This window comes from Oncorhynchus masou, unplaced genomic scaffold, assembly GCF_036934945.1.
Source record: "Oncorhynchus masou masou isolate Uvic2021 unplaced genomic scaffold, UVic_Omas_1.1 unplaced_scaffold_1202, whole genome shotgun sequence".
Taxonomy (NCBI): domain Eukaryota; kingdom Metazoa; phylum Chordata; class Actinopteri; order Salmoniformes; family Salmonidae; genus Oncorhynchus; species Oncorhynchus masou.
Window position 1 is genome coordinate 67439 of NW_027001801.1, and position 15143 is coordinate 82581.

Genomic DNA, 15143 nt, shown 5'->3' on the forward strand with positions numbered 1-15143 from the left:
ACAGTAACTGAAGGAGTAGTAGGGACAGTAACTGAAGGAGTAGCAGGGACAGTAACTGAAGGAGTTGCAGGGACAGTAACTGAAGGAGCTGTAGGGACAGTAACTGAAGGAGCTGTAGGGACAGTAACTGAAGGAGTAGCAGGGACAGTAACTGAAGGAGCTGTAGGGACAGTAACTGAAGGAGTAGTAGGGACAGTAACTGAAGGAGTAGCAGGGACAGTAACTGAAGAGGCTGAATTGACAGTTACTGAAGGAGTAGTAGGGACAGTAACTGAAGGAGTAGCAGGGACAGTAACTGAAGGAGCTGTAGGGACAGTAACTGAAGGAGCTGTAGGGACAGTAACTGAAGGAGTAGTAGGGACAGTAACTGAAGGAGCTGTAGGGACAGTAACTGAAGGAGTAGCAGGGACAGTAACTGAAGGAGTAGCAGGGACAGTAACTGAAGGAACTGTAGGGACAGTAACTGAAGGAGCTGTAGGGACAGTAACTGAAGGAGCTGTAGGGACAGTAACTGAAGGAGTAGTAGGGACAGTAACTGAAGGAGTAGTAGGGACAGTAACTGAAGAGGCTGAATTGACAGTTACTGAAGGAGTAGTAGGGACAGTAACTGAAGGAGTAGCAGGGACAGTAACTGAAGGAGCTGTAGGGACAGTAACTGAAGGAGTAGTAGGGACAGTAACTGAAGGAGTAGTAGGGACAGTAACTGAAGGAGCTGTAGGGACAGTAACTGAAGGAGTAGCAGGGACAGTAACTGAAGGAGTAGCAGGGACAGTAACTGAAGGAACTGTAGGGACAGTAACTGAAGGAGCTGTAGGGACAGTAACTGAAGGAGCTGTAGGGACAGTAACTGAAGGAGTAGTAGGGACAGTAACTGAAGGAGTAGCAGGGACAGTAACTGAAGGAGTAGCAGGGGTAGCAGGGCCAGTAACTGAAGGAGCTGTAGTGCTGGTAACTGAAGGAGCTGTAGGGACGGTAACTGAAAGAGCTGTAGGGACAGTAACCAAAGGAGCTGTAGGGACAGTAACTGAAGGAGCTGTAGGGACAGTAACTGAAGGAGCTTTAGGGACAGTAACTGAAGGAGTAGTAGGGACAGTAACTGAAGGAGCTGTAGGGACAGTAACTGAAGGAGATGGAGGGACAGTAACTGAAGGAGTAGTAGGGACAGTAACTGAAGGAGCTGTAGGAGCAGTAACTGAAGGAGCAGTAGGGACAGTAACTGAAGGAGCTGTAGGGACAGTAACTGAAGGAGTAGCAGGGACAGTAACTGAAGGAGTAACAGGGTCAGTAACTGAAGGAGCTGTAGGGACAGTAACTGAAGGAGCTGTAGGGACGGTAACTGAAGGAGCTGTAGGGACAGTAACTGAAGGAGTTTCAGGGACAGTAACTGAAGGAGTAGCAGGGACAGTAACTGAAGGAGCTGTAGGGACAGTAACTGAAGGAGATGGAGGGACAGTAACTGAAGGAGTAGTAGGGACAGTAACTGAAGGAGTAGTAGGGACAGTAACTGAAGGAGATGGAGGGACAGTAACTGAAGGAGATGGAGGGACAGTAACTGAAGGAGCTGTAGGGATGGTAACTGAAGGAGCTGTAGAGACAGTAACTGAAGGAGCTGTAGGGACAGTAACTGAAGGAGCTGTAGAGACAGTAACTGAAGGAGCAGTATTAGTAGCGTAGGATGCTATATTGATAGTATGGAATTTGACTACTGCACAAATCAGGGGTATTGTGAGACTATTGTCATGGGCCATGTTGGTAGTAGCATTGGTTACTTTAGTAGCATTGTTGGGATATCAGTCTATTACGACTCATGTCGCATGGATTGGTTACTGGTAACTAGGGGACCGATTGGAGAACAGGGGATGCGGTTATTCAAATATCACAAATGATGTTGTCAGGAAATGACCCATGTGTTGCAGTGTGTATATCCTCAGGTGAAAGCAGAGATATAACCAAGGGCACGGGCTGAATTGTGGAGATGGAGTGTACATCAAGAGACACCAGGCGGGGGTGTTGGGACAGCATTGGTTTAAGAGACACACTACTCCGTACAGTACCTGCAGTGGTTAAGATCGTAGTGTCTCTCCTTGGGGGGGGCATAGTTCTCAGATCGTAGTGTCTCTCCTTGGGGGGGCATAGTTCTCAGATCGTAGTGTCTCTCCTTGGGGGGCATAGTTCTCAGATCGTAGTGTCTCTCCTTGGGGGGGCATAGTTCTCAGATCGTAGTGTCTCTCCTTGGGGGGCATAGTTCTCAGATCGTAGTGTCTCTCCTTGGGGGCATAGTTCTCAGATCGTAGTGTCTCTCCTTGGGGGGGCATAGTTCTCAGATCGTAGTGTCTCTCCTTGGGGGGGGCATAGTTCTCAGATCGTAGTGTCTCTCCTTGGGGGGGGGCATAGTTCTCAGATCGTAGTGTCTCTCCTTGGGGGGGGGCATAGTTCTCAGATCGTAGTGTCTCTCCTTGGGGGGGGCATAGTTCTCAGATCGTAGTGTCTCTCCTTGGGGGGGGGGGGGCATAGTTCTCAGATCGTAGTGTCTCTCCTTGGGGGGCATAGTTCTCAGATCGTAGTGTCTCTCCTTGGGGGGGGCATAGTTCTCAGATCGTAGTGTCTCTCCTTTGGGGGGGCATAGTTCTCAGATCGTAGTGTCTCTCCTTGGGGGGTGGCATAGTTCTCAGATCGTAGTGTCTCTCCTTTGGGGGGGGGGGGCATAGTTCTCAGATCGTAGTGTCTCTCCTTTGGGGGGAGGCATTGTTCTCAGATCGTAGTGTCTCTCCTTGGGGGGTGGCATAGTTCTCAGATCGTAGTGTCACTCCTTGGGGGGGGCATAGTTCTCAGATCGTAGTGTCTCTCCTTGGGGGGGGCATAGTTCTCAGATCGTAGTGTCTCTCCTTGGGGGGGGGCATAGTTCTCAGATCATAGTGTCTCTCCTTGGGGGGGACATAGTTCTCAGATCGTAGTGTCTCTCCTTGGGGGGGGCATAGTTCTCAGATCGTAGTGTCTCTCTTGGGGGGCATAGTTTCAGGGGGGCATTGTTCTCACGTGAAGTGAAGTCCAGCTGCATAATGGGTGAGTGAAGACACCATGACACAGGAAGCGGAGCAAGAGAGAGAGAGACTACAGTCCACTGTAAGACATACAGATGGATTGGGTCTGGGAACTACTATAAACATCATGGTTGGTTTGGGGTTTAGCTGCTTTATGGGTTAATGCATCACATGATAGAGGATAGAGGGGTCATTGTACTGTGAACAACATGTTGAAGGTATTGATGTGAAAGCAGATACAGTGAAAGCAGATACAGTGCTGAGTTCCCTCAAGAGGATGTAATGTGGGTTAGGGATACGAACTTTTCAACTACTGGGTTGAAGCAGACTTTTCAGAGCCCAGCACAAATCCAGGGGATTATTCTGCCCCGAAGATGGAGTTTGTGTCCTAATAACTAACCCAGGTAATGTCCTTTTTCTTTCCTTTATCTAGGACATATTAAAGTGTTTGTTCCGTTACCTCCTTAACCAGCTCAACTCACAGGCCAAGCTTTTGAGGTGCCCTTCGCTGTCGAATAGGATATCTCCGCTCCTCCTGGGCTTCCTGTGGTGGGCCAGGTTCGGGTGGAAGGTCAGGCTCTGTCTCTCCCGTACGTCCACAGTCAGGAGAATAGTCATGGGGGTCGTTATTGTTCTTGTTCTCTCTGCATGTCTCTGCTGGGGCATTGGACCGTAGCAGATGATCCACATGAACGTTGACCTGGCGATGACCAATTTGGACTTGGTAAGTCAAAGGTCCTCTGCGTTGCAAGATCACACCTGAGTTCCACAGGCGCTTGGGGTGTCTGAAATCACGTACCATCACCCTCTCTTCCTCTTTGAATTCTCTGACAGTCTTTGAGTGTCTGTCATGAGCTTTCTTCTGCTGTAGCTGGTGCTTTGCCACAGTGCTTGACAAGTCTGGTTTCAACAATGTCAGGCGGGGAAGGTAGTTGGCGTTTCAGAAACAGTTCAGCTGGTGTACATTCCGTTACTGTGTGTGGGGTGTTACGGTAAGTAAACAGGAACCAGGGAAGCCTTTGGTGGATGGGCAGAGACTGAACCTCGAGTCTAGTCCAGGCCTTCTTAAAGGTTTGCACGGCTCTCTCCGCTGCTCCGTTTGATGCTGGATGGTAAGGTGGTGACAGGATGTGCCTTACTCCGTTGTTCTTGAGAAACATTTCAAAACCGTTTGAGGTGAACGGGGGGGCATTGTCCGATACGAGCTCCTTGACTAGTCCAAAGGATGCAAACAGGTGTCTGAGAAGATTGATCGTCTTCTCAGCTGTGGTCAGTTGAGTAGGGAACACTTCCATCCACTTGGAATGGACATCGACGACAACAAGGAAATGTTGCTTGTCAATTTCGGCGTAATCCACATGGATGTGTTCCCAAGGTGTAGCAGCCCAGGACCATGGATGAAGAGGTGCAGCAGCAGGCTTGTTGCGAACAGCTTCACAAGGTGAGCAGTGGCCTACAAGCTGTTGAATGTCCTGATCCAGTCCAGGCCACCACAGATAACTGCGAGCGAGTGCTTTCATTCAAGTGATCCCTGGATGTCCCTCATGCAGGTCAGATAGCAGTCTCCTCTGGAATTTGTGAGGTACCACCACCCTTGATCCCCACAGAACACACCCTTGATCAGTGGACAACTGATCTTTCTTGTCGATGAATGGACGAAGGTTATCGTCATTTACGAAGGTTGGCCAATCGCCTAATGTTAAGTCCAAGACTTTGGAAAGCACTGGGTCTTTCCTTGTTTCCTCTGCTATGTCAGAAGCAGATATGGGCAGTTCATCAATGAGAGAGATCTGGAAGACTGCTCTATCATCTTCACTGTCGGAGTCACTATTGCATGGTAGTCTTGATAGTGCATCGGCATTTGTGTGATCACTGGATCGTCTGTACTCAATCTCGTAGTCGTAGGCTAACAATATCAGAGCCCAACGTTGCATTCGAAGTGCAGCAAGGGTTGGTATAGCTGATTTTGGTCCAAGGATGGCCAACAGAGGCTTGTGATCTGTCAGCAGTTGGAACTTCCTTCCGTAGAGGTATTTGTGAAACTTCTTCACTCCGAATATTATGCTCAGGGCTTCCTTCTCAATTTGAGCCTAATTTTTCTCACTTGGTGACAGAGTCCGTGATGCAAATGCAATAGGGTGTTCTTCACCTGACGGTAGAACATGTGAGATGACGTCTCCTACTCCGTATGGAGATGCATTGAAGTCTCAGCTTCATCTCTGTGTTATAGTGGGCAAGCCACTTGCTCTTTAGCAGACGCTGTTTGCAAGTCTTGAATGCTTCTTCGCATTGTGGGGACCAATTCCACTTTGTATCGGTCTGCAGCAGTTGGTGAAGCGGATGCAACAATGTGGACAAGTTTGCCACAAACTTTCCGTAATAGTTCAGGAGCCCCAAAAATGACCTCAGCTCTGAGATATTTGTGGGTGCTGGAGCGTTTACGATTGCTTCCACCTTGCTGTTGGTTGGGTGCAGGCCTTGTGCATCAATCTTGTATCCGAGATACTCCACTGAGTCCTGGAGGAACTCACACTTGCTGCGTTTCATTCTCACTCCGTATTTCTCCAGTCTTGACATCACTTTGTCCAGCACTACAAGGTGCTCTCCAATGGTTGATGCTGACACGAGGATGCCGTCCATGAAGCACACAACATTGTCTATACCGTCCAAGATCTGATCCATTGTGTGTTGGAATATGCAAGCTGTCAAGATTCCATAGGCCAAGCGATTGAATCTGAATAGGTATTGATGGTAAGATCTGTTCTGACTCCGGATGCTTCAGTTGCTGAACAGGTCCAGCTTACTGAAAACCTTCCCACCAGCTAGAGTGGCAAACAGATCTTCAGCATTTGGTAGTGGATATTCCTCTGGTAGTATGCAGCGATTTACTGTGACCTTGTAGAAAACAACAATGAAATTGATTATGTTATTCTTAGGCGGTCCAGTTCCTTGCTCTAGCTTCCTTAAGAATAAAGGTAAACGTGGTTTGTGAAAAATAAAAAAAAAAAATTCTCAGACTGAAGATTTCTCCCCAGTTCAACTTGATCTTTTGTAGCCAGTTTCTGCCTAGCAAGGCAGATTTTTCTCCTTTAACAATGACAAGCGGTAGTGTCCACTCCTTCCCCTCATACCGGACTGGTACCTGGATCCGCCCTAACACAGGAATAGTGTCACCAGTGTATGAAGAAAGGCGGATGGACGCGGGCTGAAGAGGGCACTCTTTCAGTTTTTCTTTGTAGAGTCTCTCTGGAACCAGGGATACTGACGCTCCGGTGTCCAGCTGCATTTGTACTGGTTTTCCCGCTAACTCCATGCTGAGATAGATTCCATCTTTTAGTTGTTGAGCCGTGTACACTGTGAACAGTTCCAATACTGATTCAGTTGTACCTTCCTCGTCTTGTGCTGCATCTGACACTTTGTGCGCTCTTGCTGTGCGTTTCGAGGCTTTACACACTCTCTGTAAATGTCCAACATTTTCACAATTGTGGCACTTTTCCTTTTGGAATCGACATTCACTGTGCTGATGATTATCTCCCCCACATCTGTAGCAACTTGGCTTAGACCTTTGAGATGTGGGCTGCTTTGGTCTTGTGCAACCTTGAGGACGGGACTGAAAAAAGTGTGACTTTTGTGAGTTTTTTTCACCACGTGCATCACTGACCTTGTGAATACCTTTCTGACGTTCTGCATGTCCCGATAGCTCAATAGTATCCCTGTGGGCAAGCTCGAGTCCAAGTGCTATATCACAGGCTTTCTTAAAGGTTAGGTCCTTCTCTGACAGGAGCTTTCTGTGATATGCTTCACCTGTGAGACCACATACAAACTTGTCTCGGAGAGCATCATCAAGAAATTGTGCAAACTCACATGTACTTGCCAGCCTTTTCAAAGCAAGGATGTAGTCAGCCACGGTTTCCCCTTGACTCTGGTGACGTTGGTAAAATCTGAAACGTTCTGCAATGAGAATTGGCTAAGGCTTGAAATACCTTGAAAGAGTTTCAGTCAGTTCTGCATAGTTCAACTCCACTGCTTTCATTGGTTCAATGAGACCTTTGAGCAATCCATACTCAGTTGGACCCAAAACACTGAGAAATACGTCTGCTTTCTTTCCATCTTTGATTTCATTTGCAGCCAACCAACGCTCAAAACGCTCCAAATAGGAATCAAAATCCTCTTTTGTAGCCTCAAACTCTGGTACTCGACCAATGGTTGCCATTTTCACAGTTAATTGTTCAGTTTCCTTATATTCCTAAATTTTCTGAATATTCATCTACTTCTTCACTTCAGAAGTTTCTGCAATTACTTCATTCACTGCACTCATTTGTATTAATGTACACACCGTGTTACGTCCCTTCTTCCTTTTTTTTTTCCCTTGACAATATTTCTCCACTGAGATCGCCTAATTTCAATGGGTTCAATGACAGTTTATTTTATTTAACCACCAGAGGGCAGTGTCGCTATTCTGGACTCCAATAGTCTTGCTACTTGGCAGCTCCTGAATACTGTACTAGCAGTGCCAGCAGTGCTTAGCCTTCTCTACTGGCGAAAGAAAATAAAAAATAACTGACGAATTACAAAATTATTTTGAGTTTCATTACTCACGCAACATTCTTCCCTTCAAGCAATGTCCGTTTATGTAGTTTAATCACCACGTCGCCACTGTAATATTTGTGCTGTGGAGAAATGACCAGGCAGGAGACGGGAGTAGAGTTAGTTTTCGTTTAGTCGAAACCCATCGAGCTCGACAGTTCCCGGCACCCCAGTGCGCATGTGCATTTCCTATTAGGTGTAGTAACGTAACACTGCCGTAATGCATTACTGCTTAGTAACAGCACAGTAACTAATATAAACAGATGTAGATCCCAGATACTACATGCATCACTTATCACATTGTTAATACTGTTATGTTTTATTTAGTTTTTGTTGCTTTCCAAGTCTTGTGCTATCACTCTCTTAGGAACCAGAAGGTGAGTGGAGAGACTAAAAGCTGCTCCAGCTGCCATTGAAGGAGACAGCAGATTCAGCTGGAATGGCATTTTGTTGTGTGGTCATAATTCAGAGGCTTTGTACACCTCACGGTGACTGTCTGTTCGTTGTTTGGTCATTTGTTTAATTCATGTTTTCTAATCATTTGTTAGTTTTTATTCATGTTTTATTATCATTGTTTCTACATTTATTAGTAATTTCCAAGTTTATATAAATATCTGGATGGGACAAATGTTGTGTTGTCTGAATTACAGCTGTACAGAACCTCTGGGAAGAATTGAACTTGGTTAAAGCTTCTCTAGTGTCCGTGGGTTATTTACTCTGAAAAATAAGAACCTAACAAAACATACCGAGATCATTTAAGATAAACTAATTAACTTGGTATTGGAATCATATTTGAATAGAATCCATTGGCATCACATTGGTATCACATTGGTGGCACATTGGCATCACATTGGTATCACATTGGTATCACATTGGTATCACATTGGTATCACATTGGCATCACATTGGCGTCACATTGGCGTCACATTGGTGTCACATTGGTATCACATCGGTATCACATTGGTATTACATTGGTATCACATTGGTATCACATTGGTATCACATTGGTATCACATTGGTATTACAATGGTATCACATTGGTATCACATTGGTATCACATTGGCATCACATTGGCATCACATTGGCATCACATTGGCATCACATTGGCATCACATTGGTATTACAATGGTATCACATCGGCATCACATCGGCATCACATCGGCATCACATTGGCATCACATTGGCATCACATTGGTATCACATTGGTATCACATTGGTATCACATTGGTGTCACATGTCCATTGAGCTCCAACTTGATACATTCCTGTTCCAATTCACTCAATGGTGGTTGAGATGGGGAAGTTCTGCACTTCTCTTCTTCTTGTTGGTACTGTAGAAAGAGATGGTCTGTGTTAAAGTCAACAGAAGTGTGTGTGTGTGTGTGTGTGTGTGTGTGTGTGTGTGTGCGTTGTATTTACCTTTGTAACTTGACAATGACTTTGTTGATCCATCGTGCATCTGGAGTCACACAGACGGTGGCTTTGTCCTTCTTGGTAACGCTGATGAATGAAGGGAGGGATATATATTACAGCGTCACCATGGTTACATATCATACACTGCAGAATTTAACCTATCAGAAAACGTCAATATGAACGTACACATATTTAGCAGATGTTATTATGGCTGTAGTGAAATGGTTGTGTTCCCAGCTCCAACAGTGCAGTAATATCTAACAATACACACAAATCTGAGTAAAATAACGGAATAAAGAAATCTCTAAGTATTAGGACGAGCAAAGTCAGAGTCCTGTATATGTAAATGTATTTAGAGATAAAGTACCAGTCCAAAGTTTGGACACACCTCCTCATTTCAGGGTTTTTCTTTATTTGTACTATTTTCTACATTGTAGAATAATATTGAAGACATCAAAACTATGAAATAACACATATATATTTGAGATTGTTCAAAGTAGCCACCCTTTGCCTTGAAAGCTTTTCACACTCTTGGCATTCCTTCGACCTCATGGCTTGGTTTTTGCTCTGACAGGCACTGACAACTGTAGGACCTTTATATAGACAGCTGTGAGATGTTCCAAATCATGTCTAATCAATTGAATTTACCACAGGTGGACTCCAATCAAGTTGGAGAAACATCTCAAGGATGATCAATGGAAACAGGATGCATCTAAACTCAATGTAGAGTCTCATAGCAAAGTGTCTGAATACTTATGTAAATAAGGTGTTTCTGTTTTTTATATTTAATTCATTTGCTAAAATGTCTAAAAACCTGTTTTCGCTTTGTTATTATGGAGTATTGTGTGTAAATTGATGAGGACAATTTTTTATTTCATCCATTTTAGAAAAAGGCTGTAAACATAATAAAATGTGGAAAAAGCCAAGGGTCTGAATACTTTCTGAATACACTGTATGTATATGTTTACATGTGTGATTGAATGTAGAGTCATTGTGGACAGTATGTGGATAGAATATATAGTACATCTGTAGAGGAGGTAGCATATACTAGTATATGTACAGCAATAGTTGAATAGGATGGCCTTGACTAGAAAAATATATTTGTAATCTGTGATTGTCTGGAGTCCCTGCCACATACTGAGTTTCGAGGGGAATTGCTATAGGCTACCACTGCAAATGCCCACATTTATTACAACGTCTTAGCCTTGGTTACTAATAGGAACATTGAACTCATCATCAGTGACTAATAACTGGTTTGCATAGCATGCAGTAAAGCGACGATACTGACTAATTAATTTCCCTCCACCACGACCTATCCCCCACGCTTCTTCCCCTATGCATTAGAAAACCACAGTTTAGCGCTTCGTTCAAGACCTCGCTGGCTGACTCACATGATCTATGTGTGAAGACAATGACAGCCACCATGGGTTTCAGGTGCGGTTTCCAAGACACAGATGAAGCCTGAACAACAACAACAACAAAGCATGGAGATTCCACTGGGCCAGTGGTTAACAAACAATCGATCGCGATCGACTTCAAGGCATTGCTAGTCGATCACCAAACATTTCTGTAGAAAATCATATGAAAAAGGATTGCGGTTCTTCTTTTTTAAATTCGTGTTGCGCTGTTACCGACAGGTGCACTTCAGAAGCCTTGTGCACCGGGTAGGCAAACTGTTCCCATTTTAAACCATTTAATTGGTCAGGAAAGACAAACTCCGCCAAACCGGCAGACAGGAAGATCTGTGGATAAATCAAGTGAGCCAAACTGCGATGGCCAATCGTACAGCTCAAATCACTGTGCCGACAGCTTCCACGACCCCCAAGCAAAGTTTGATACCAGCCTATGTAAGATTTCATAACTTTTAAAACCATGACCAGAGAGAAATGATCAAAGAATACAGCTGCTGTTTTTTATGAGTGAGTTCATGTTTAAGTTTTCATTCTGCTCTGTCACTGTTTTGATTCAACACTATTACATAATATAAAATATGTTTCTCTCTACTTCCACTCACACTGTAATGAATGAGTAGCCAAGTGTATCGACAGCGCTGTGCTTCTATTATTATTAGCATCTGGTCCTGTCTATTTTAATAGGGAGGGATATTATACTTTCTCTGGTCAGAGGAACAACATGAATTTGTGTCTGAAAGCAGATGTGGTGTGACTCGACTTTAGCCATCAGGTAGAAGACGTTGTCCCCTCTCTCTGGTCAGTCTCCCTCTCTCTGGTCAGTCTCACCTCTCTCTGGTCAGTCTCATCTCTCTCTGGTCAGTTTCACCTCTCTCTGGTCAGTCTCACCTCTCTCTGGTCAGTCTCACCTCTCTCTGGTCAGTCTCACCTCCTCTCTGGTCAGTCTCACCTCTCTCTGGTCAGTCTCATCTCTCTGGTCAGTCTCTCTCTGGTCAGTCTCACCTCCTCTCTGGTCAGTCTCACCTCTCTCTGGTCAGTCTCACTCTCTCTGGTCTCACCTCTCTCTGGTCAGTCTCACCTCTCTCTGGTCAGTCTCACCTCTCTCTGGTCAGTCTCACCTCCTCTCTGGTCAGTCTCAGTCTCACTCTCTCTGGTCAGTCTCTCTCTGGTCAGTCTGGTCAGTCTCACCTCCTCTCTGGTCAGTCTCACCTCTCTCTGGTCAGTCTCACCTCTCTGGTCAGTCTCACCGGGGAAAGGAAGGATAGAGCAGGACCGTGTGAGGTGGACTTTCTGCTGTTCTCTCCCTCCCTCCGCTGAGACTAATGCGGAGTTCAAAACTACTGGGAACTCTGAAATCTCAGACTTCCAACTTCAGTGTGTTCAAGACAACTGGAAACTGAAAAAACGAGACCCGATTATGAAAAACGTTTTGAATGGTCACCTGACTTGAAAATCCAAGTCGGAAACTGGGGCATCTTTCTAGAACTCCAACTTTCCAACCTGAAGTTCGTTGACTTCATGATTTGACCTAGTTTATCTCCCAGAGTTCCCAGTTGTCTTGAAAGCACCATGACAGATGCAGATACCATCAGTCCAGTAAAATAAAAGTCAATTATTTCAATTTCTGCTCAGCTGTGCCTCGCAGGTGCTCCACCAACTGATCTGTTTTTTAATCAAAGCTCGAGTTGTGAAATATAATATTGTCTGAGAATAACAATATTGTCAGGACAGGCATATACACACCTAGAAAAAGGGGTCCAAAAGGGTTGTTCAGCTGTCCCCATAGGAGAACCCTGTTTGGTTCCAGGGAGAACCCTTTTGAGTTCCATGGAGAACCCTTTTGAGTTCCATGGAGAACCCTCTGTGGAAAGGGTTCTGCATGGAACTCAAAAGGGTTCTACCTGGAAGCAGGAAGGGATTTATTCAAAGGGTTCTCCTATGGGGACAGCTGAAGAACCCTTTTGGGTTCTAGATAGCACCTTTTTTTCTTAGAGTGTAGTCAATATGATGTGATAATGTATTAGGTAAACTGTGATAATGTATTATGTATACTGTGATAATGTATTATGTATACTGTGATAATGTATTATGCATACTGTGATAATGTATGCATATGACATATGATAATGTATTAGGTATACTGTGATAATGTATTAGGTATACTGTGATAATGTATTATGCATACTGTGATAATGTATTAGGTATACTGTGATAATGTATTAGGTATGCTGTGATAATGTATTTGGTATATTGTGATAATGTATTTGGTATATTGTGATAATGTATTATGCATACTGGGATAATGTATTAGGTATACTGTAATAATGTATTATGCATACTGGGATAATGTATTGTGATAATGTATTACACATACTGGGATAATGTATTAGGTATACTGTGATAATGTATTAGGTATACTGTGATAATGTATTATGCATACTGTGATAATGTATTAGGTATACTGTGATAATGTATTAGGTATACTGTGATAATGTATTTGGTATATTGTGATAATGTATTTGGTATATTGTGATAATGTATTATGCATACTGGGATAGTGTATTAGGTATATTGTGATAATGTATTATGCATACTGGGATAATGTATTGTGATAATGTATTACACATACTGGGATAATGTATTAGGTATACTGTGATAGTGTATTAGGTATATTGTGATAATGTATTATGCATACTGTGATAATGTATTAGGTATACTGTAATAATGTATTAGGTATATTGTGATAATGTATTACACATACTGGGATAATGTATTAGGCATGCTGTGATCATCTTGACTGGTTGCTAGGTGGTGTTAGTTGACTCACATGATCTCTGTTTGACGACAGTGGGCACCTGGAGGTAGGATCTCTATCCTGTGGAACAGCCTTGGAGAGATGAAAGCAGAGGACGTCCGGATGCAGCGACACTTCTGACATGCAGCACAGCCGTTCATGGGGAATGCTGCAGGGATGAAGACCGGGAAAATGACATACAATAACAATATAGTAGAATTTGGGGTTAAATTTCGGGTTAAAGGTTAAGGTTTAAGGGATAGGGTTAACAACTTTTTATGATCACTTGAAGTTGCACTTTGAAACATGTGAATGTTACAAAGACAAAACTGATTCTAGATCAGCACTCTTAGGGCTCTATTCAGTCTGTATCATCGCTGAAATGTTACAGATTAAATCAAATCAAAGTTTATTTGTCACGTGCGCCGAATACAACAGGTGTAGTAGACATTACAGTGAAATGCTGAATACAACAGGTGTAGTAGACCTCACAGTGAAATGCTGAATACAACAGGTGTAGTAGACCTAACAGTGAAATGCCGAATACAACAGGTGTAGTAGACATTACAGTGAAATGCTGAATACAACAGGTGTAGTAGACCTCACAGTGAAATGCTGAATTCAACAGGTGTAGTAGACCTTACAGTGAAATGCTGAATTCAACAGGTGTAGTAGACCTTACAGTAAAATGCTGAATACAACAGGTGTAGTAGACCTTACAGTGAAATGCTGAATACAACAGGTGTAGTAGACCTTACAGTGAAATGCTGAATACAACAGGTGTAGTAGACCTTACAGTGAAATGCTGAATACAACAGGTGTAGTAGACCTTACATTGAAATGCTGAATACAACAGGTGTAGTAGACCTTACAGTGAAATGCTGAATACAACAGGTGTAGTAGACCTTACAGTGAAATGCTGAATACAACAGGTGTAGTAGACCTCACAGTAAAATGCTTACTTACAGGCTCTAACCAATAGTTAATACCAAAAGGTATTAGGTGAACAATAGTTAATACCAAAAGGTATTAGGTGAACAATAGTTAATACCAAAAGGTATTAGGTGAACAATAGTTAATACCAAAAGGTATTAGGTGAACAATAGTTAATACCAAAAGGTATTAGGTGAACAATAGTTAATACCAAAAGGTATTAGGTGAACAACAGGTAAGTAAATAAATAAAAACACCAGTTAAAAGACAGTGATTGCGTGATCACAATGTAACGGTAATATCTGACTGAGCCGACATGCAGCGTTTACCGTGAATGCAGTTTACACTCAGGAACATTGCCTTTAAATTTCACTCACGCTGCAACGCACAACTTCTGCCATACGGATTGAATACAGACCCTACTCTGAGACGCTTAACAGTGCAGTGGATTGATTGTGATAATTGGAATTAAATTGTTAAAAAAAATAAACAATAATAGGTTTGGTTTGTTCAAGTCAAGTTGAACAGATTCATATATATATATATATATATAGATAAAGATGCAATATCTCACCTTGAAGAGCCACGAACCAGCAGAGAGTCAGGGACACCAACAGGTAGTGTGTCTTGAAAGGCATCTTGAGTCTGCGTTGGCTGTGGTCGGCTGGTGTCTACTGAAACTGAATGATGTCTCTGGGTTTATATTGCTGCAAAAAAGGAAGTGTGGGGGAATCCCTCGTCTTCACGCAAAATGAAGATCTGACTTTTGGAGGATATAAAAATGTCTATATATATATATATTCACTATTTTAACTTACCCTTCATTTCTAGCCTAGTGATTCTATTGAAATGAAACATGCCATATTGAGAATCTGTCTTGTTACATTGTAAAGAGGATTTTTATGATCGAGTCAAAACATGGTAAATGCTGAGTAGAACAAGTAGAGATTCAGTGGTCAAGATT

At 43.3% G+C, this 15143-nt stretch overlaps 1 protein-coding gene across 1 annotated transcript; it reads right to left on the reverse strand.

Moving 5' to 3' along the window:
• Window positions 1-8837: 8837 nt before the first annotated feature.
• LOC135529676 (C-X-C motif chemokine 13-like) lies at window positions 8838-14838 on the reverse strand. Its single transcript, XM_064958290.1, has 4 exons — window positions 14754-14838; window positions 13280-13415; window positions 9047-9127; window positions 8838-8958 (listed from the first exon to the last, which is right to left on the reverse strand). The coding sequence occupies exons 1-4, from the start codon at window positions 14815-14817 to the stop codon at window positions 8907-8909; spliced, it is 333 nt and encodes a 110-aa protein (XP_064814362.1). The 5' UTR covers window positions 14818-14838; the 3' UTR covers window positions 8838-8906.
• Window positions 14839-15143: the final 305 nt, after the last annotated feature.